Source organism: Argiope bruennichi, chromosome 10 (assembly GCF_947563725.1).
Source record: "Argiope bruennichi chromosome 10, qqArgBrue1.1, whole genome shotgun sequence".
NCBI lineage: Eukaryota > Metazoa > Arthropoda > Arachnida > Araneae > Araneidae > Argiope > Argiope bruennichi.
The window spans coordinates 108,146,164-108,170,300 of NC_079160.1; the positions used below are offsets into that span (position 1 = coordinate 108,146,164).

Below are 24,137 nucleotides of genomic sequence, written 5' to 3' on the forward strand. Positions count from 1 at the left end.
TTTGATATATTTAGGTCATGGCATTTTTGAATTATTGAGTTTATTTCTGAAAATAATAACCCACACATAGTCAATCCATAGTTGGATTTGGCTCAAAATTTGATAGGTGCCTACACTGTAAGTGTTAAATCTGTGCACCGAATTTTATTCCTCTAGCTCTCTGATTTTTTTAATTATCGTTTTAACTTATATTCGAAAAGCCGGACTTCCTCTAAACAGTTTTTCTCACATTTTGACAGAAATCTACAAATTTGGTGTAAGGACCGTATATCAACCTTCTAACTCAAAATGTTTTTGAGTTATCTTTGGCACAGACATGTTCTAAAAAATGTATTTTTCGAAACTCGGAAGTTTAAAACGTGGAGATTCTTTAAAATCTCGAGTTCGAATTTTTTGACGCTTACTAAATTTTCTCTATATTACGTGTACGAGAAAGTAATAAATAGCGATTTGCTGCTTGCGTGCTGTTGGTTATTACTGTTTTTGTGTGTGCTTTAGTTGTCTTTCGCTATTATATTTTCATGCTTTCTTCGATACTTATATAAAGCTCAATGTGTGTGTGTGTGTGTGTATGTGTGTGTTGGCGCTCTACAGGCTAGCCCGTTTGACCTACAGTTACCAAATTTGGTACATGTATACCTTGGAGGTCGGGAATGTGCACCTGGGCTCCCTTTTTTTGAATTTTTAATTAGAATTTTAATTATTAATTAAAAACTAACTTTTCCGCCAAAAAAATCTTCATTTTCCCCACCGCCAAATGAGTAAGGCTTCAGTTTTTCCCCCCACCCTAATGCGACTAGGCTTAACATTTTTCGGCCGATAATTTTAAACGATTCATTTTATTTTCTTAATGTTTGATGCAATTAAAATTAAACATTGTTAATGAATCGATCTGCTCATGATGAATCTGAGAAAATTTTGTTGACAAATTCTTGAGATATTACTTGAATTAAGAAATATATTCTTTAGTGCCCATAAAGTTTAAACGCTCAGTGACTCTGTTTTCAGTAATCATATTATTAAAAAATGCTTTGTTTCAGTAAAAAATATTATTATATTAATTGCAGATACATCCTTTCCACTTTAATTTAAAGCATAAATTTTACGGAAGCTAACTGAAAATGAGAGAGATACATATTAAGTTATGACTGAATGCCTTTATAATATTATGAGTGAATTATATGACTATCAAAATTTGAAGTTTTAAAACATTTTGATGAAGAATCTATTAAAGTAAGAATTACATAAAATATTTAAGTATTAAAATTTTAACGGACATTAAGATTGGCGAACCGGCTAGTCGCTAAAGGCGGCTAGTATGGAATAAAGCATTGTTATCCATTATTGAGCTTACAGGTCTTCTCACCATATACCCTCCGGATGAAATTTTCCTTAACAATAGTATGGAATTTTTCCCAGGAAAGAAGGCAGAGCAGCAGTTGATCACATGATAGTCATGCCAACGTTCAGCGTCTGTATGGAAACCATTGTCGATAAATGCTGGGGCAGCTTATTCATCACAATTCATTATGTACATATCCTGGTAATTTCAAATTTGTATCAGTCCATATACTTTTTTCGAATGTTACGGCATGAATGAATAAACAAGAAATTGCTCTATTTGCTTATCCATGAAGCAAGCTACCTATTGCATTTAGGCGATAATTTGTTATAGGTTCCATTTGTACTATAAATCTTTTTGATACTATTTCCCGTAAAATTTTGTATTACTAACTTCGGGACACTCTTGTCTAAAAAGAGAATTTACAGATTCAAGAATTTTGTTCATCTCTAAATAAGTTGTGCGAATCTTCATATTTTCCGACATTGAGTCGAAAAAACTCTTAAGTGATTATTGCATGCAAGGATTTTATTTGAAATAAGTATTGCTGGTACTTGATTATTTTTACGGCGCAAGTAACAAATCACCAAAATACAATCGCCGCCAATTCAATTCGACGTTGGTGATCTCGATGTAATCGCCAAGTAACCTGGGAATGTATCTATCTTGGTGTAATCTGAAAGTTTCATAGTAAACTTATTATCTTAGCGTAATCAGAAAATAGCCGATTAAATCCAGTGTCTTAATGTAACCTGAAAAGTAGCCCTGAAGGCCGTAAAAATAAATAAATAGCATATTGCATGTAAGAATTATTATTGTGCAACTAGAATTTTTAAAAAACACACCATCTACCAACAAGGAAAAAACTATTTTGTTAATAAACAGATAGTAATGATAAAGCCACATTTTAAGGGTAGGTAAAATGCATATAATGAATTACATTTTGTACAGCAATATGGGGTGAGATATGAAAAGTGTAGGTACAACAAGTAAGTACAATCAATGAGACTCCAGCTGTCTCTGATGAGAAAACTTTCAGTTGCTGCTGCAACTATTCATGAAACACCATGCATCTTCAAAAGACGACGTCAATTACTTGCTAGACGCTATCAGGCCTGTACCGAAGTTGGTACTGGCATATTTGTGCACTCACTTATTGTAATATTTTGCAAGTAAATAGCTTCCTTTTTATTTGCACGGCATTCCATCGCCGAAAGTTTTTATTTCCGTCCCTACACTACTATGCAATATATGTTTTACCTATCCTTAAAGTTAGACTCATGAATTCAGGAGCACTCTGTATACTAAAAATTAAGCTTAAATCAACCTAAACTAAAATACTGTTGCAAATCTGTAAAGTTGCTTCGGAGCATGGTTGGTTCCATCGTAGGAAAGACAGTTCTATTGGATGCTGCCCGGGTGCCGACAATGACGGCTTGGCGACAAAATGGAAGATACTAGAATCTTCAAGAATTTCGGCGATAGGTTCGTTTAATTTGACATTTCGAGATTTTTCTCTGCCGTATTTCAAGAACTATAAAAGGCCGTAAGACCGAGCTTTAGTCTGTCATTCGAGTTCAGTTCAAGTGATTAGTTGAGCAAATTATCTCCCTCTAAGCTCTTCGAGCTGTTTAAAATTGTTGTGCTGCTTCCGCTCTGTTTATTGCTTGTGTCCGCCTTGACTATGTTTTGCTGTCTATATATTCGTGTCTTCGCATTAATAAACGTCGTTATTTGTTATTGAGGCCTACTAATTGTGTTATACCATACACTCACTACAGGAGAACCCATTTGAGTTTAGAGGAATTTTATTTTTCAGTAACAATAGGAAAAATTTTTATTATCAGAAAAAGAATTCAAAGAAAGTTGAATTCAACTCAATAATAACTTCAGAAAAAAATGAAAATGTAGGAGTGTGGGTGAGCACCACAGAAATTGTGACTTCAATACATACAATTTGAGCCCTAGAAAAACACCTTAAACACTCTATAAAGTAAATTCATGCAATAAATCCTCAATGTGGAGTGATTCAGAAAAGATCTAGGATTCTATGTCCAATCAATGAAAGACAACAAATCTAAATATATATATATATGCACTATTTTTTAGAATCACTGAAAGCCAACAAATGTAAATTATATTATATTATATATATATATATATATATATATATATATATATATATGCACTACTTTTTAGAATGCATGCAATATTTTTTAAACTGAAGGAACTAAAATTGATAATTTCTGTAACTAGATAATTAAAAATAAGCAAATAATTTATGCAATGTAGAATTCATGGAAATTGTTTTATTTATTCATTCATAAGATTTCAATTTTTCCAACATGGAATAAGGAAACTGAGACAGTTTTTATATAAAACTTCCATTGAGATTCAGAGATACTTTTAAATATATGAACACAATATACTACACCCATATAATACAACATATATTAAGTTTGGCTGATTCGCACCTTTTTTTGTAACACAAAATATTTACATACTGACACTTTAACATTGTGAAGACATTCACATAAAAAAATTAAGAACATCTTTGTATAAGGCACAACACTTGAAGAGATCATAACAGTGACACAGAATAAGATTCTTCAATTTTTTTAATTTAAGATTTCTTTTGCACAATAAAGCATACAAAACTTAAACTACACTAGCAACAGTAAAATTTTTAATGCAAGATAATTTTTAACAATGTGTTCATCCATTCAATACACTAGTTTTAAATACATCAATAATTAACTTGACTTATACCTGCATTGTAACAAAAATTTACTAGGTGAAGGTAAAATGGTTAATAAATAAGAGATCGATTCACTATACATAGTTGGTTATTTCAAGGTAATAATATTTACATATAGTGACTTTTCACTTCAGGATATATAAACATTTTAAAATTCAATTCAGAGCAACGATTCTTGCTTCTTACAAATTTCAATCAATTCTATATAGCTATACTAAGTAAAGACAAATATGTTACTGCTACACATTTCCACAAATACTTTGTATAAATAAAAGAACAAGGGAGGAAAAGGACAACAATATCCACATTTAAAAACATAATATACATATATATATATTGTATATGGAGTAGATATCTGTGTAATGTATAAAGCGGCTTCTTTTAATTAAATATTTAAAAAAATTTGTGCGTAAAATGCAATTTTTGCGGTTTGCACAAAACTAAGATTCTTTATTTTTGTTAAGAGTGATACTGACATAGTATAATATATCAGTTTTCATATATAAATAAATTTCATTAAAAAAATTAATCAAGGAATTGTATAAAAATTTATCTGAAAATACTTATAAATATTATTTAAATCAGAAACAAAACATGCTAGACAGCTTTATGTTTATATCAAAATGTAAACTAAATCCTCATTCAAATATATATAATTTCTTACATCACATTCCCAGCTTATCTTTATGACTTCCAAAATCATTTTTTTTTATTTCACAAAACAAAATAAAAATTAATATTTAAACCACAAAACTACACAGAAGTTCTCTTCTTAATTGTCTTCAGGTGCAAAGTTTTTTTAAAATATTTTAAACTGATCTGTATAAGACAACTGTATCCAAGAATAATACTTCATTCACAAGCTCAATTACAATAACAGAATTAAGATAAGTAAAATAATTACTCAGCTTTTATATTATCTGGTTAAGTAGATTCAGTCCTTGGATAGAGAGGAATTACAAACTTGGATCCAAAAGGGGATGAATATGTACAACCTGCATTTGAAAACACGCCTTTTGGAATACCAATATCACAAATATGAATACTACATTTGTCAGTTCTAAATGAAAAAGGCAGGGCCGGAGACAATATGAAATTGTGTTCAGTAGAAGCACAATTTGGTGGAGGATCTAGACACAGAACAGGAGCTTTAGTTTGTTTGGCCCAGTGTCTAGCATTTGCTATCCAAGACTTTTCTTCTTGTTTAATGTTCTCATGAGATTCCAGTGCATCGACAATGAAATCCACCGAAGAAGGCAGACCTGAAAATATCATAGTATATTTCTGAATAGAAATTCCTTATTATCATAAATAATACAACAAGTACAAATTAAGAATCTGAAAACGTTTTAGAAACAGCAACTGTAATCTAATTCAACAGAATAAATTATATGAATCTGAAATCAAGCATCCTTAAGCAGCAGAAAGTAGTCTTAAAGTCTTATTAATGATAAATCAGTATTAGAAAATAGTAATACTATAGAGTAAAATATAAGAATGTATGTATGTCTTATTTATACAGCATGTGACATAATATGAATATGATTTTAAATTTTAATTACAAAAAAAAAATAAGGGACAAGAATTAAACAATATTCATATTGGAAAATAAACTTATACTTCATCACTTAAAATTATTAACCAAATGCAACTAAAATTGTGCAACAAGAAACAGAGGACAGATTATGATAGAGACAAAAGTCTGTGCAAGACTTAAATATGTCAAAAATCAAGCACAAAATTATAGCTCAATTTAAAATGGAAGAAATTTTAAATAAGATTTGGCGAGACAATAAGTTAAATGAAATAAAAATTATTAATAATTAGTAATAAATGTGCAGCAATTACTTTTTAGATGTTGAATATGAATTGAAATTATAATATTACAAAGCAAAAATAAAATAAGTAATAATTGAAAAAATGAAATATTCCAAAAAATATTTGCCTAATCAACATTAAAATAACTCAAACCATTACGATGATATCTTTTTTAATTAAAAAAAATGTTAAAGTACTTCTGCTAGAATATATGGGCTGATGTTAAAAAAGAAAAAAATATAATAGTTAAAAGCAAAGAAAAAAAAGTGTTCAAGCCAACTGGCTTTCTAATGACCAATTTGGTTCTAATATTTCCTATAAAAATATCAAAATGCATTAAGATTATGCAATTTAGTTATTAGATGAACTCCTCCTTCATTAATTAAAATAACAACAGCTAATATTATCCCCAACATAACTTATCCTTATTATTTAACTCCAATACAACATTCTCCAATTTTTCCTTAAAACTTTTTATTAGATTATAGTTCTTCCATTGAATGATATCATTGATGCTTTCTATCATTAAAGTAAATTCATGATGTGACGTTTCAATAAATATTAAAAGGTTCAAACATATCTAAAACTCCTAATTTTTATTCTTAAAAATTAGGAGTTGAAAATTGATATAATTAAAGCATAATGCAAATTAATTATACAAACATTATAAAGAATACTAAACATTACTAATAAAATTCAAATCAAATAGAATAAAATCACTTCTACCTGCTACAGAACTAAATATACTTATATGAATGGCAACAGTAAGTATAATTCCATTAATGCGAACTTCTGAATTATTAAAAGGAGTTAATATTTTAAATTCTAATTATTAAAAGGAATTAGAAGCAGCAGCAGTAAAAAAATAAATTTAAATAATAACAGAAAATACATGTTTCTTGCTTTGCAATTTGAAAAAGTGCAACAGTAACCATCAATTTAATCCTTCAACCTTTCAGTGATCAAGAAATGCAAAAGTTTTATTATTTAAGATTGAGATTAACTACAAAAAAAAAAAAAAAGGCAAGTTAAAATCCTCGCCTCGAATTCTGATAGATTTTTCTTTTCTTTCTGATTTTTGATGATAAATAAATCAATGAAGAAATAAAAAAGAAATATGAACAATACAATTCATTTAATATATTTTACTCACTTGATACTGCATTTACTGTCTTGCCACAACACATACTAAACAGTTTCAGCTCAGTGGACACTATGGAATGAGAATCTTTAGCTTGTGCTGGAATTAAAATTGTTATTAATGCACAATGGTTGGCTAATTGGCGACCACAATTCACTCCCTGTGCACCTTGTATGTGTGATCCACAAAGAATAACAACAGAAGGTTTCTGATGAGTATTCTGAGGATTCAATCTGCAAAAGAAGACAGATGGAACTTAGATGCAAAAGCATACTCTTGCATTACCAAATAAACAACAAATCAGAACTAAATAATAGAATTTTTTTTTTTTTTTTTATTCTCACTTTCCACCAACTTGTAATTGGAAGATGGAAAAACTGTCTGCAATTATTAAAAATGATAGGATGACCCAAAAGATTATGTACAAAATTTAAAAGTACAACTGGCTGGCAAAAACTATTTTTATTATCGAATATGAGATCACAAATGCAAAATATAATCACTACAAAGGTTTCTTTATCAGTGGATAAAGTTAATTAAAAGATTAAACATATAGCATGATTACTAAATTTCAAATTTTTAATACTACATCAAAAACGGTTAAATGAGTAAAAATATTAAAGATTGTATGTGGCATGACAGATACAATAGCAACAAATCTTTAGAGTATTTAAAATAATTCTTTGAAGGCCTTGATGTCAAAAGATATACTTAATATTTTAAGTAATGTCATGTAATTATATTGTATGTTTAATTTGTATGTAATTACAGTGTCATTTTATGTAATTATATTATGTAGTCATGTAATTGCATTGTTGTACCATAGCAAATTAGTATTCCATTGAAACTGTATTCTATATATAATGTATCCTTTTCTTTAAATGTTATAATAAATATATAAGCAAGTTATATAAATGAATATTATTAAATTTTCAATAATTAATATACACTTTAAATTCAATGAATATTTTTAAACAAATTTCAAAAACAATCAACTGTTATGAGAAAACATGCATCACTCTAACAAAACTGCATATAAATTTAATAATGGTACAGACCTGTAACTTCCACCTAGCAAGTGCAAAACCATTTCACATGCTCCACGACCAATCATTTCTACACGGACTTTTGGTAATAATCCAACTTCTTCACACTTTTCATATAACATTTTCTTTAATTCTACAGTTACACTTGGCACAATTAAACCCGTATCTAAAAAATATTTAGGAAGGAATTTTGTAAGGAAATAATTTGAAAAAATTTTCATAATCAATTTCATTCAATTATTCATAACATAAGGAATGAAAAAATAAATAATTGACTGAAATGCTAGGTTTACAGATATAAAAAAAAGGCACCTATCATATCATTTCTTTTTAATCTACTGATTAAAATTTCGAATAGAGCAAAATTTCTAAATATAATAGCAAATATTTTATCAAATGATTACTATATATTCGATAACAATTAAATTCCTTACTATTATTTAATATCAAAGAATATCTATTAGATATAGTTATATAATGAAAGCATAAAAAATCTTTTAAAATATATTTCCTGAAGATCATAAAAATTAAGTCTTTGTATTCATTAGTACAAACATAATAATACTTAAACTTTTCAGAATCACTGAAGAGAAATCTATTAAGATGATCAAAAACCTTTTAAAAGAATACGAATTATTTTATGATTTGCACAATATTTAATTCCGAGATAAGCAAGAATTTTTGTAAACCTACATTATGACAGTTGATTTTTATATGCAGGCACATCTTCATTCATATACATCTGGGGGCAAATGATACATTTGCTAAATATTGGCAATGTATCATCCCGCCCCTCCCACCGCCGATAAAACAATTTTAATTACTATGGTTTAAATTTTTTAATTTAAGAAAATTAATTTTTGAAATGAGATTTGTTTTATTTTTGAAATATAAATGCTGATTTGTTACATTGGACAGAAGATTTATGGGAAAATGCAAGACAGTCACACTGTTGACAAAATTTTCCACTAATAAAACTATCATCATATGCTTTAAATTATTTGCTGTATAAGAATTTTTCGTCCATTTATCTTTCAAAGAAAAAAAAAAGGTAAAAACATACATAAGACAAGCACAAATACACCAGATTATATACAAAACAGCAAATGAATGGTAGAAAAACATGTTAGCATTAGACAGAGTTATTAGAATTAAAATTATCATTTTTCAAATAAAAATGAAATAATGTGGAGTAAACTGTGTGGCATAATCATACCCCACCTCCGAATGCTATGATACTCAGGAGACAGGAGAAATTGATTCAGAAGGACTGAGAAAGGGAACTCAATTCATTTTAGAGTTCTTTTGCAGAACAGTGATTGACAATTTATTTTATAGTGATCGATAAGAAATTATTCCACTCATTTTAACTTGCTTAACAATATTTTCATGCTTGTAGTAAGAAGTTTGAAAATTGCAAGATTCTATTAAAATTTTTATTTTAATTTATAAATAAATTCTAAATTTTGGATAATTTTCTGAAGAAAAAAATGCACTCTCAATTTTCTGAAATATACAGTATAAAGCACTCCCTTCAATTTTCTTAGAAAGATATAAAATTTTACCCTTCAATTTTTGATTTTCTATAAGAAAAAAATTGGAATTCAGAAATTTAAATAAAAAATTTAGATCATTTTGTCAAAACTTTTATAGCACATGCATATAAAAAAAAAGCACTCCCAAAATTTACACATAAATTAAAATTATGAAGAAAGAAAAACAGGAAATAATTGCCAACATTTAAAAGTTACAATTACTTCCAATATTAAACTATTTTTGTAAGTGAAATATATATCCCCATGTTAATGAGTTCTTTTATGTGCAACAACTGAAATATCTAGTGAAAAGTGTATCAAATGAGTTTTTAGACAGCAATTACAAGAGCCAAAATGTAAGAAATTTATAATTCAAGTACATACACCAATTGGAAATAAACACACAATTTTAAAGAAAAACTAAAAATTATCTCAAAAAAATGTATAGGTTTTATTACATATCTTTAAGTATTCAAAAAAGTATTTCAACTTATAACTGTAACTGCATATTGAAAAGCATGTAAAATTTAAATTGTGGATTTAAATGAAATTAAATATTACTGTTCATAAATAGCATTGAGGAATTAACTACTTAAATGATTACAGAGAATAAAATCAATCTAGCATCCTTCAATATTTAATAAACAAAAGATTAAAACCTACCTGTAACATATTCTTCAGTATGTTTGCATGGCACAGAAATTTGTCTCAAAATAGGAATGTCATTAGAAAGTATATTTTCATCATGACGATATTTTGTAGGAATTCTCTTGTTGCAATCTACCAATCTGACATGATCTGATTTTGACAAAGCATCAATTTCTTCAAATACAGCTCTCTTATCAAACAGAGCAAGATTCTTTTCAAAGTCAAAATCTACATCAAGTACTTCACTATCCACAGGAGCACTGAAGCAAGCATCATCTCGATCTCTGTGCCACTTTTTGATGTCTACTCTTTTGTTGCTCTTCTTTTTTCCATCAACTAAAGTGAAAAAAAAAAAAATGAAATATTAAAATTTGAATGAGTTCTTCTACATCTAAATAAATAAAAAAAATGTTCTTATATTTGATTACATGCAGTTTAATGGTGCAAATGCTAGTTTACCTAAAAGATAATTTCCAAAAATAATAAAAATTGGAGTTTTAATTTAAAGATTTTATAATGCACTAGATGCCTTTGGTGACATCGATTCAAAGGGATAAATAATCACTAAAAAATGAATTAAATATTCTGCACAGTTTGTTCTTAATGCAAAATGTTGTTTATCTTCAAACTTTGATGGATACACACTATTTTAGAAGACTTATCATTTTTTTTTTTTTGTAAATATTTTACTACATTCTTATCACAGGAAAGAACAACAAAAAGGGAGAGCAATACAGTTTAAAAATATATGCAATTAAAAATTTTCAAACTTAGACCTTAATAACTTCAAATACGCAAACATTTCAAGAATGTTATTAAAAGTATGCTTTAAGCCAAAAACCACTAAATATAACAAAAACATGGTAAATATTGAAGCAGCAATGATGAAAACAATTTTAATTTTATTTCAACAATGTTATAGTTTGTTGTAAAATATGATAAAATATTTTTTTTTAAATTTAATTAAAAAGAAGAGAATTTATAAAGCAAAAAATTGGTAAAGTTGAAAAGGTATTTTTTCATTTTTAAAATGAAGCAAAATTCCTTTTTATGCTGTAATATTTTTGGATGTTATAGAGAGAAAAAATGACAAAAATTCACTCCATTTTTAATTCATTCAAATTAAATATATATCAATCTGAGGTTTACTTTCAACTATGTATGCGCTAAATTTGCTATTTCTAGGTCAAATTATTGTTCCTGTAGAGTGCCAACATACACACATTCATCTTTATTAGCAGCAGAGTTTACTATCCCCCCCCCAAAAAAAGAAAGCAAAACAGATTTACAGATATTATTTTCGATAATGTATTTCTTTAGAGAAAAATGCGATGTATAAATAAAATTGCATGGAAAAGAGAGAAATTCCTCAGCATTTCCAAATATTATTGTAAATTTAATTTTATTCTCTTCCTTTTTGCATTATGCAAAATAAAAAAAAAACATAACATGTTCTAATGTGTTAAAGCTGGTTCTATAAAAGATTATTTATTTTTTGCATCATTAAAAGCAATAAAAATTTACACCACGTTAAAAATACACAATTCAATCCAAAAACTATAACATAAAATGCAATTTCCTGACCAATTTTATATTGGCTTATGTAGTATTGCAACATTATTTTACAACAAATGCCAACAAACTTTACTTAATAAATACCTGCAAAACAATTCACATTAATACTTTTCATTATGGTTTTCTGAAATGATTGTCTACAAAAAATTACATATGTATTGCATTTGTGAAAAACTTAGTTACTTTACATGTGTAAAAAAAATAAATTTTTTATGTTGAATATTAATTGTTATAGGACAAAAAAAATACAGTAATAAATTATATTGAATTTCTTAAAAGTTTTCAAAAGTATTTTCATACATATTTCACGAAAATTAAATGATCAATAAAGAATTAAAATATGCAGTAAATGTTTTGAAATTGGAATTCATTATTTATATGCAATAAATGTTCTAATAATACATTATTTTTCTTCGTTTCACAACAATTCTTTTAGTTCAAATAAATTCAAAATAAAATTTCTAAAGAGACAATCAATGAAAAAAATATTTTAAATGGGTTTTAAAAATGCCAATCAACTTGAAACTAAGAGTCAAATTAATTAAATTAAGTAAATATATACTAAATAATTAAAAACGAATTATTTTTAAATAAAAATTACCTTTCTTTTTCTGATTGTCTTCAATCAAAGGTGAATTAGTAGTTATTTCATTTTTGGAAGGAGGAACACAGTCATTTAATGTGCTAGAGGAATGCTCCTTTTTTTCACTTTTCACTGTTGATTCAATTAGCTTCAAGTTTTTAATATCTAGTGTGCTATAATAAAAGTTAATTGTGTTATAAAAATGGCAAAAAACTGGTATATATAGTATGTGCATTAATAAAGCTTACATTAAAAAAAATGAATCGACTTCCTTATTCTCAAAATAACCAGAATCATATAAAATTACTCGTACCATTACAAATTTCACTGCAATGATCTAACCATAATATTATTGCAAAAGAAAAATCTGCACATAGCCAGTATGCGCTTGCAGAGGTCAAGGTCGGGGGTTCGAATTCCAGCCAAGTCGCATTAATTTAACGGCTGAACTTTAATTTGAATTTCTTATTATTCATTTGTTAATGTTCTAGAAGCTTCTAGAACTTTCTATAACCTTCTGTATAGTTTCAGATTATTCTGTAAAGATATAAATTCTGAGTTCTACAAGCAGTGGGATCAATTCTTCGCCTGCATGTAACAAATTCCTTAAAGCTAATAAACTTGATATAGTGTTACTTTGTAACTTGTTATTCTTTGCATCTTCATTACAATATTAAATTCTGAAAAACATTAAAAAAATTAATTTTTACCTAAAAGCATTCTTATTGGTATAACTGAGAGAATTGTATGCTTAAAAATAGCCTTTTTAAAGCCTATAGTGATTAAGTGACAAATTTCTTGCAGAGGGCATTTAACAGGATGAGAGTTAACAAAATTCTTTTTTTTTATCATCATCACTACTGATATATTCAATAATAAAACATTTTAAAAAGTATAAAAAGATATAGGTCTTTTGAAAATTCACTTTAAATTTGCCTCTGAAGTTTCAGGACATTCATGCAAAATTTTCAATGGATATACTTAATTTTGTTTAACAAAAATTTAAAATTATATTTAAAAAAATTTCTTGGAGCAATTCAAATTCCTACAGAATAATTTGTATAAAGTATCAACTTGAACTTAACAGTTTTATTCCTATCTTCCAATATCCATTTTAAGATAAAATTATATATATTAGAAATTAAAATACTGCATATTATTCTTTCAATAACAAAACAAAAAATAAAACTTAAAAACAATTTTCAGCAAGTATATCTAAATAATCATATATATCTTTAAAAAATTTTATAGGTTGTAATAAAATTTCAATATAAGGTAAATGACATATTTTTAGAAAATCATTTAATATTTCTAGTGAAAATTTTAGTTCAATTTTATGATTTTTATTATCTTTTAAATTTAAATACAATAAATTCTCTGAATCAGATTACTTTTTATGAATTTTTTTAAAGAGCTGTTAAAATGTTATCTATTTTAAAACAATATCAGTATTAAAAGTTTGCTTTCGCTGCACTCCCAATCAAGGACTCTTTGATAACAAATAGCAATATTCAGGATAAAGCAAGAAAGCCAAATATTGAATAAAAATTTTCCATACATATTGATTTATTATTCTTCATATTGTTATTCTCAGTATAAAAGATCATACCTTAAAAACAAATTTTGTTAAAATCCCTAATCAACGCACTTTCATATCACAAATGGATGTCAAATCACCAATGTTATTTGGTTTTCTGGCATTGGAATCTGTTGGTAATATGAAGGTGCATCAATTAGTGAATTTCAAACAAATTTACTTTTTGATAGAGAACTTTTTTCACTGAGAAAAGACAATATGCATTATCAAAAACACATTTATTAATAAACACACAGAAAAGGAAAAATAAAAACTAAAATAAAATTTTTCTACTCTTTATAAAAACTATAACAAATTCAATATAATTTTAATACATTATCTATGTTACTTCATAATCATTATTCCATATGAACTGCAAATTCAGATACTTATAGCTCTTGGGTTTTAAAAGCAAGCAAATGAGCAATATCATCAAGATGACAGCAGTATGTATAATGGAGTTTGACAATTTTGGTGTAATTTGAGAATAGCCAAATAAATCGTGGGCTATAAATATCCATGAGTATGCAAAAAATGTTTCTTTTAATGGCTATGCAAAATTTTTCAATTACTAAATTTTAAATTTTTTTTATTACTTAATTAGGCTTTTTTTTTATCTGTTCAATAAAAAAAGAATGTGCATGGTTCAATATAAAGAATTTTATTAATATATTTGAAATAAAGTTATCCATTTAGATGACATACCTTAATGTCACTTCTTTTACTTCACATTTTACATTATTTCTGCTGACATTTATCAAAGATATAGTTTGATTATCACCATCCACATTTGAAATTTCACCTTCAAAAACACCAAGAACATCTCCACAATCTACAGAAATAATACTTCCAACCCACATCGCAGACATGGTAACATCTATATGAAAGAATAGAATATATATATTATTTCATGATGTCAATATTTAATAATTCAAAAATATAATTGACTTCTTCTACAATAAAGAACATTTTTTTTAAAAACAAATTGGCAAGTCAGTAATTATAGGACTTCTATTTCCTGATGAAAATTCTATTAATATAATAAGAAATTGAAGATTGTACAAATTATTCATTATTAAAAAAAAAAAATCTCTTTTTTCATAAAAAAAAAAGTCTTTTTCCATTTCATCAGTTTTATCTCCTTAATGACAGCAGTATATTTTAACATTCATTTTAGACAATTTGGAACAACAAGACTATTCAATTTCGAAGAAAATACTTAATTTTTTATATCAGCAATAATTAAATACTTTTTATACTTCATATTATAAATTTGAACAATTAAAGAACTTTTAAATATTATAAGTTAAGGCCATACATAATTTTTAGTACATTTTTCTTCATTTGGATATTTCAAAAATTAATATTGTAATTATTTTTAACTATAAAACATAAAATTCATAAACAGTATTTTTAGTGTTTTATAGTTAAATGTGAATTATTTGGGTAGCTGAAAAATTGAAGGATTTTTTTTTTTTGTTTTTAAGTATTCCGTTTCCTTCTTTTCATTTCCAATAAATTAATTTTGCTCTGAAAATTTTAAAATCATAATCCTCACACTCAAAGAATTAACAAAAATTATTAACAATATTATTTTAAATAAAATTTTATACAATAGAATATGAAGTACCTTAAAACTTTCATAAAATGTATCAACTATTTTTAAACAGAATTATATTCAAGAATATTTAATTTTAATTAAACACTGAGCAATTTTCAACCATCTTATTATTTAATTAATGGCAATAACATTAATTTAGATTTTGTATCATAGATAATAAAAATTAAAATCATCTAGCCTTATCACTGTCATGAAATCATTTTGAGAAAATTGCGTTTTATATCATTGGTTTTTTTTTTGTTTTTTGTTAAAGCATTACATGGCTTCGATAGCAATGGAAACCCAACAACTTTGCTGCTATGTTTAAAGAAAGAAGATTTCATTCTTATATATGTAAATGAAATAGAATAATCTGCAATGATACTATCATTTAGCATCTGAAATTGTCATTGGGAATCAGTTTTAAATCAGTTTTAAAAAACATTCAAGGTTCTGAAAACAAACCTAATAATCTCACTTTCATGAAAAAACACATGAAAAATGAAAATTGTTAACAATCAAATGAAAGAACTTTACTAGTAATCCATTAAGGTTATTTATTTGGATTACATCATGATAGTGCAAAGTTCATCATTAAAAAAATTATCTAATAAGAATATAATAAAAATTTTATCTTCTTTCATCTTATCAAATTATTATAATTATTATCATAATTATTATCATAAACAGTAGCATGAGAGCAGAGTACAAAAAGAAAAAAAAAAAAATCAACCATTCCTTCCTCAAAAACTTCAGAAATCTATGAACAACATATTGATTGATATAGCATTTGAGATGACTAAGGAAATAATGTTAAATTTAAGTTATTATCAAATATTTCACCAATAGAGTTAGTTATACATAAAGTTACATAGGTTTCAAAAAATTAATTAAAAGAGAAATATTCATTTCTACCTTTCTCCTTCCTGACTAACCCTAAACATATGGAATTGCAAATTTACAAATATTGAGTTGCTAAAGACGAGTTACAAAAAAAATTTATTACCAACAAAAAAATCTCCTAAAAATTAAATAATCATTTCCTTTTACTGACATTACTTTTTTAAAAAACTTGTTTCTTTCCTTGTAAACTTAACATCTACCACAAGGGTTTATGATACCCAAGTTTCAAAATCAACATTAAATAACATTAAAAATAAAGAATTCAAAAAATACAAATAAGCTTAAGTTAAAGTAATTAATTTCCTAATGAAATAATTTGACATTCTCTATGATGAAAGGATGTGAATTACAAAAAGAAAAAAAAAATGTATGTCAATATATGCTCAACATTATTAAATCGATTAATAATATAATCAATTAATAACAATCGATAATCAGTTAATAATAATAGTTCAATTTTACAATTGCATTAAAAATTTGGATTTATATGGTCTTTGAACAACGATATAAATTTTTTTCATTTAATCCCATCCTTACATAACAGCAAAATTCTGTAATAACGCAGAACTATATTGCTCAAATAAAATACGAAAAAAAAAAGAAGAAAGAAACGAAAATTCAAGTAGAAGACAAAAAAATGCAACCAACAATTAAAAAATATTTTTAAACAAATTTTTAAAAATTTAAAATCAGGAAATGCGCGGTATATAAAATAAACTCAAAACCAATTTCAAAAACAAACTAAATACATTAAGATAATAAACTAAACTTGAGCTGGCGAGCATATTAACTATAAGAAAAAGTAATTTATATAGTAAATGACATACTAAATGTATATGTCAAATTCTAGAATAGAAAATAAGAGCTGCTCAATAATACTACAGAGAACGTCAAAATTCTCAAAATTATAACGCAACGCAATGCAACACAACACAACAATAATGTTTAAGAAAAGTAGTAGTTAGTATTCAACCGAAAAGAAATGATGCCTTAATTTTCATAAGCAGCAGTCTTCATACTTAAATAGCTACTTATTGTGTGCTTAATTAAAATATAAGTTGAATAAAGTTTTCAAAAATAAATATTTTAAAAGCTATGAAAAATATAAAGCATAAAATTCAAAATCCATTCAACTGAAAAATTAATTTACCAGAGAAAGGTGCAACTCAACACTGCTTCAATTATTTTGAGTTGTGTTTATTTGCAATTGAAAGGTCTGGGTAGAGTTAACCGGAGGACGTATTGGAGGATCAAGCTAGGTTCCAATTAGTGCCTGTAGACGGCGCCAGCAGTCTACAGCCATCTATAGGCGCTAACAAGAACTATCCCAATTGCAGGATTAGCTATAATAGGGGTTATATGATTTGGCAAATATGCACATTTGTGGCGAATTATGCCAATCTTTTTCTTTTCCTATTAAGCGATTTTGTTTTTTATTTTATTCCGCCAAAACTTGGAATCGTCAAACTGTTTCGTTTCTTTTACTCTTTCTGAAACTTTACTCGTTTCTTTTACACTCTTTCAGAAATTCATCTGATAATTTTTTTATTTTAAATTGATTTTGATGTAAATAAATTCTTTATTATTATTAAAATGTATTTATTTATTAAGAATTTTTTTAAGTCATTTGTTAAAAATTATTATTTATTAAATAACTTATTGAAAATATAAATGTATTTATTTATTATTTTTTATTTATTTTATTATTGTATAATTATTTTTCATTTGAAAGAAAACGTCTCCAACAGTCGAAAATAATAGAAATATTTTCATGCGAAATTTGAATAAATAAATGCTTTTATGTTATTGCGATTCGAAATAACATTTGACTGCAAGGACTCTCCATATAATATATATATATAAATTTTTTGCTAAATGCAAATTTTTTTTCTAATAAAAGAGAACGTGCGCGTGTGTATGCAGAGAAGAATAAATATGTTTTGGAGGGTAGGAAAGTGTAATGTTTGGTAAAGTAATTTTTTAATTTTTATTATTTAAAAACAGCAAAAAAGTTTGAAGTTTTTCTGCAATAACTTTCGAAAATGTTTCCAAATTAAAAAAAGATTTTAATTCATCTTTAAAATAAAAGTATATTTAGACATATATCTTTTTAATTATAAAATCTTATAATATTCTTTATTTTAACAAATTTTTAAATTTTGATTTACAGCAATATTGTAAATGAAAGACAAATCATTTTCATTTTTCAATCAAAACTGAACTATTTTTCTTTATTAAAAAATATGAGATAAAATTATTCATACTTTTAATATAATAAAATTTATAGGCTGGCATGCTATCAATAAATTGCATCTTTCGAGGCAGGTTGTTGGACTTAGAGCTTCCAAATTTGGCTGGCAATTAGCTATTTCTTAGATAGCAATATTAAGGAATCTTGTTTCAAAAATTAAATTAAAATTTTAATAAAAAATTAACAAAATTCCAACATTTTCTTTATAACTTCAAAATATATCACTGATCAAAAACATTTTAAATTTTTAAAAAATTAATTTTTCAGTTATCTTTTTTTTTAACTCCATTTAATATTTTATTTCTTTGATCTTAGTATTTTTCAAAATACTTTTAAACATATTTTTCAAAAATATTTTCATTGGTTTAGTAAACTATACTTCTATATGAGCACATTGCAGTGATATTCAATACAATTTTATGCGCATATTATTGTCATTTTAATTTTTTAAAGATAATATAAAACTAAACAATTAAAATCTATAATCTTGGCTTTCTATAATATTTTGGATGAAGATTCAAATCTACTTTATTATTTTCATTTCTATTATTTATTTTTTATTTATTTTATTTATTTATTTTAGGTTAACATAAAATTAAAAATTAGGTATAACTGGAGCATCATCTTTTTTTTTTTTTTTTTTTTCCTAATAAAATACAGTTGATTTTTTTTATTTGACCAGCTTTTTATGGCTTTTTTTTTATCATTTAATAAAAAGCAATTTTAAAAATTAACTTTCTATTAGTTTTAATATATTTACTTCTTAGCTCAATCATTAAATAAGTCCTCTATCAACTACAAGATAATTCTTTTCGAAGGTTATGTTAATTATTTATATATTATAGTTTGCTTAAACAGTAATTCTCATAAAAAACTAAGAATTAAACTGAAATTAAGTATTAAAAAAAATTCTTATAAACAGTATTTTTTATAATAATTTACAACTATATGTAACTTGTTATTTTTTTTTGCAATTCATACATTAATTTAACAAAAATTAAATTTATTGCAAATACTTTAATTGACATAATTAAAGTAATACTAAATGTATGATGGACAGACCAGCTGGTCACCGAAAGCAGCTGGTACATCCCTAATTATTTCGATTTCGTTTCCAAAGTATACATCTAACAATAATCATCCTTATAATGTAAATGTGTTTTCAATGTGAAACAAAACAGTCTACTTATATCATTGGGGAACGCGGTGTTTATTTATTAAATAGTTAGCTAACATTAGAGCTCATGTTTCTTCTTCGGCTCTAGTCATGTCATACATGGAATACCTGCTTAGTTATGCACCGACTCCTCTTAAAATCCAAAATTAATATTTATTGGCTGATTCTCTATTTAGCATTTATGTTCAGCTGCCGGGTATGCGCCTATATTGTTATATTAATGTTGAATGTGTAGTATGGACCTTTAATTGTTCTATAAATTTCTACATATCTTTTCTAATCAACTACTATTCTTTGAATAATCTACATTTATTCTCTGAAAATGTAATGAACTTGTTTGTAGATTATTGGATGAAAATAAGCTGGAATGTATAAACCCCTTCAAACCCATAATGGGATTTATGATATTTGATTTTATCAAGTAAATTCTTCCAATCAGACTTCAAATCTTAAGAAATAAAAAATTCAATTAAATTTGCATCAAAAACTATTGTTATGACTTTTTCAAACTCTATCAATAGAAGGATATTGGAAAACCTATCAGAAAAAATGATAGAAAAAACCCATGGAGACCGAAGTGGAGCAGTTCTCTTAGTTTTCGGAAAGGGGACATCCTACAATGGCAAATTTTCAGGCACTGTGTTTTAATTTTGTTCAATTAAATCCTATTACTCCTTCCAATGATTAATACATTAATCTTATCCGGTATCAATAACATCATGTAATTGATTTTGGCCACTTGTTATCTGCTAGGAGAGAACAGATTAAGGAAAAAAATGTCTTTGACGGCAGATCAAAAAGATCCTTATATTTTCTATACACTACTTATATTCTCTTTTCAAATTTATCACAGAAATGATACAAAAAATAAATATTAAGGTGATTCGAACCATTAATTCGAAATATCGTAGTATAATAATATTTTAGGTTTCATTTTAATCTATCTTTATATTATTCTTTTCCCTTAATTACAACAACAATAAAGTAAATAAAAATGGTGTTTAATATCGACCATATCAAACACATTCTTGAGCATAAGACCAAGAATTAAGCAGGATCGGTCTTTAGTCGATTGCTTCCGCCTTGCCATGGGCCTTAACAAACATAAAAGAATCCTAGTAGTCTTTTTAAGAAGGGTATTGTATGTTCGTAACATAAAATTTACAGCTACTTTGTCTATTTAGTAGGGAAAAAAATGGGGGGGGGACACGAGAAGGGTATTGGGACCAGACATTTCCGTACGAGTTAAACGTCCAATAAATCATTCTTAGCTCATTGAAAAAAGGGGCTAGGGAGTGATTAGTCTTTGCTAAAAACACATAAGGCTGCTGGTAAGAATGTTTAGTGAGAAAATGTATTGGTATTTTAACTAAATTTTGATATTTAAACATAAGGAAAAAGCTTCTGTCTGTTTGTACATGTGCTGACTTTACAAACCAGCCTTTTTGACATGTATCAATGAAATTTGGCAAATATTTAGTTTGGTGGGTAAAAATGTGCTTTTCAGAGCGATTAAAATTTTTTTAATTAATTAAAAATTAAGCGAAATATTGGTTTTTATTCGGGATAACTTTTTAAAAGTTTACAGTAGAAAAATAGTTTTTATAGCATTATAAAATTAAAATATATATATATATCCTTTTAATGATACCAAATTTGTTTATCATACAATTTTTCTTACAATATTTAATAAATTTTTTGAAATATATTTTAAACGTATTTTGCAACAATATATATTTCACTGTTGGAAAAAAAAAAAAAAAAAAAAAAAAAAGCTCAAAGCCGTTTTTAATGTTACTGCTAATTTTGTATCAGCTTTTTTTTTTTTTTTTTTTCCTGTTTCCATCATTGTTACCAGTTTTTTGTCTATCATTGTTTCTATCTTTTTTTAGAATTTACAATTTAGAAGAATTCGGAAAGTTAAAACTCTTCAGCAACGGAAATTACTAACTTCTATTCCACTTAACATGCTATTTATTAAATATCTATTTACTAATGGATCTGTGGCGAAACTTTTCATGAGCAGAAAATAAACATTTCAAGGCATTTCTTCTTTAAAAAATAATTAGCATTTTATGCATTAGATTCTGGTTCATTATAAAAGTGGTGTTTTCTATAAAATTTGAATAAAGGAATTTTTAAATAAAAGCCTTTTAACTAGGAAATGTGAATTTACGAAATTATTATTCTGCACTGAATTTATTCAAAAACAAGATATTTGTTCTTAATTCGAATTCTCCTGTAATCCTAAAGGGTTATTTTTAAAAATTTTATTTTAACTTTTGCGAGCTCAAATGCTCACAAAAATAAGTATTTTTTTTAAATTTTTAAAACTTTTTTCTATTATGGTAGATATGGATATTCTATCAACATTTTTCTTATCCATATGTCCATAATGGGAACATTTGGAATAATATAGTTTTTTTCGTGAAATAATTTGCAGAAGGGGGAAAAAATCCCATTCCGATTTCTTTTTTGAATGAAAATATGATTGTTGAATGCTTTGTGAGGAAATTGAAGAATGCCTTTGGAAATAAAATAAAATTAAAAATAAAAATAAAAAACCATGAAAATTGTGAATTTCTGGCTTTTGATAACAGATAAGACGCATTTCAAATTTATATATTCATCTACGGATTCTCTTGACAGTTTCAGTTTCTTTAGCATTTGTAGAAAGAAAATTTTCCAACTTGAAATTAATTACGATCATTAAATCATTAATTATAAAACATACTTACGATCATTAAATCATTAATTATAAAAAATACTTACGATCATTAAATCATTAATTATAAAACAAACTTACGATCATTAATTCAGCAAGGACGCTTAAATTGTTGAGCAGTTATATCGATTGGATCTGAAATCAGCTGGATTTCGGATTTATATAAAAAGTTCGCAAAAGGAAATAAAAACAAGAAAAATTGCTCCCTAATAATAAACGACAATAATGATCTATGAATTTTCAATTATTTTTTATGTAAGTCCTAAAAATTATTTATTTCTGACAATGTTCTTGCATTTCAATTTTCTTTTTGTACCAAATAAAGAATTTTCATAAATCTTTGTTAAGTCACTGAAATAAATAGTATAGTGACCTATTTACTTATTACAAATAGTATACAAATTTTTGTTCATTTGTTGGCTAGCTTATGTGCATTCATGAATTAAAAATTAAAGCATATGTTTTAAAGTATATATAAATTTACGAGTATGTTTGGTTTATTAATCAGAGTGAAAAACACGTTTTAATCATTTTCTATTTAGCTTTAATTTCGATTTGTGATTTCCATTCTATTGCTGAGTTATATCTATAGCAACATTTTATTTAATACTAATCACTGACCAACTGGCTAGCCAACGTTAATGGCCGCTAAAATTTTCAATTAAATACTTTACGTAACTGTGTCTTAATAGCTTCTTAAGCAAATTATTTATTAGCTTCAAATTTTGATAGATAGTCTATAATAAATATTATATTAGAAGATTTCTATGATTCTATTCATTTTACTATGCATTTTCCTTATTTTCTGCCAACGCCACTAAACCATCGTGGATGCACTTTGATATTTTTAGTCTTTTAACAATACAATCTAATTTCTAAACTAGAGCAAAACCAAAATTGGCATTTTTCTTCATATTAAAAATATTTTAAATGTAAATTTTTCAGATTTTTTTTTTTTTTTTTTTGCAGAATTAGATAATTATATTGCTTACTTTCCTGAGATCAGCTTTGCCAGTCATAATTTTTTTAAAGGACAGAATAATAATTCGCACAGTAAAACGAAAACTGAACCTTTTTTTGCAAATTTAATAATAACTTTGGTGTTCATCAAGAATTCTTATGCTTTTGTATGATTATTCTTGATACGCTTAATATTTGCTCAGAATTCTTAAGATTTTTGCTGGAAAATGTGCCTAAAATATTTTTAGAAAATTGATTAAATATGAAAAAAATATTTATACTGCAAAAAATTACAATCATTGAAAAAAAAATTTCTGAATATATAAAAATAACATTTATACTGTAATATTTTCGAAAGTTATCGAGGGAAAAAAACATCAAGAACTTGCTTAATTTATAATTAATTAAAATTCTAAATGAAATTTTAAAAAATTGCTCCGAAGTGCACATTTTATCCGTCCAACATAGTAAGTGCGTACTAAGTTTGGTAGCTATATGT

The 24,137-nt window shown here is 26.0% G+C and overlaps 1 protein-coding gene across 1 annotated transcript; it reads right to left on the reverse strand.

Annotated features, from left to right (window-relative positions):
* Positions 1-3,673: 3,673 nt before the first annotated feature.
* On the reverse strand, positions 3,674-17,452 carry LOC129989190 (enhancer of mRNA-decapping protein 3-like). Its single transcript, XM_056097570.1, has 7 exons — positions 17,353-17,452; positions 14,728-14,899; positions 12,465-12,619; positions 10,304-10,624; positions 8,118-8,271; positions 7,072-7,292; positions 3,674-5,362 (listed from the first exon to the last, which is right to left on the reverse strand). The coding sequence occupies exons 2-7, from the start codon at positions 14,889-14,891 to the stop codon at positions 5,025-5,027; spliced, it is 1,353 nt and encodes a 450-aa protein (XP_055953545.1). The 5' UTR covers positions 14,892-14,899; positions 17,353-17,452; the 3' UTR covers positions 3,674-5,024.
* Positions 17,453-24,137: the final 6,685 nt, after the last annotated feature.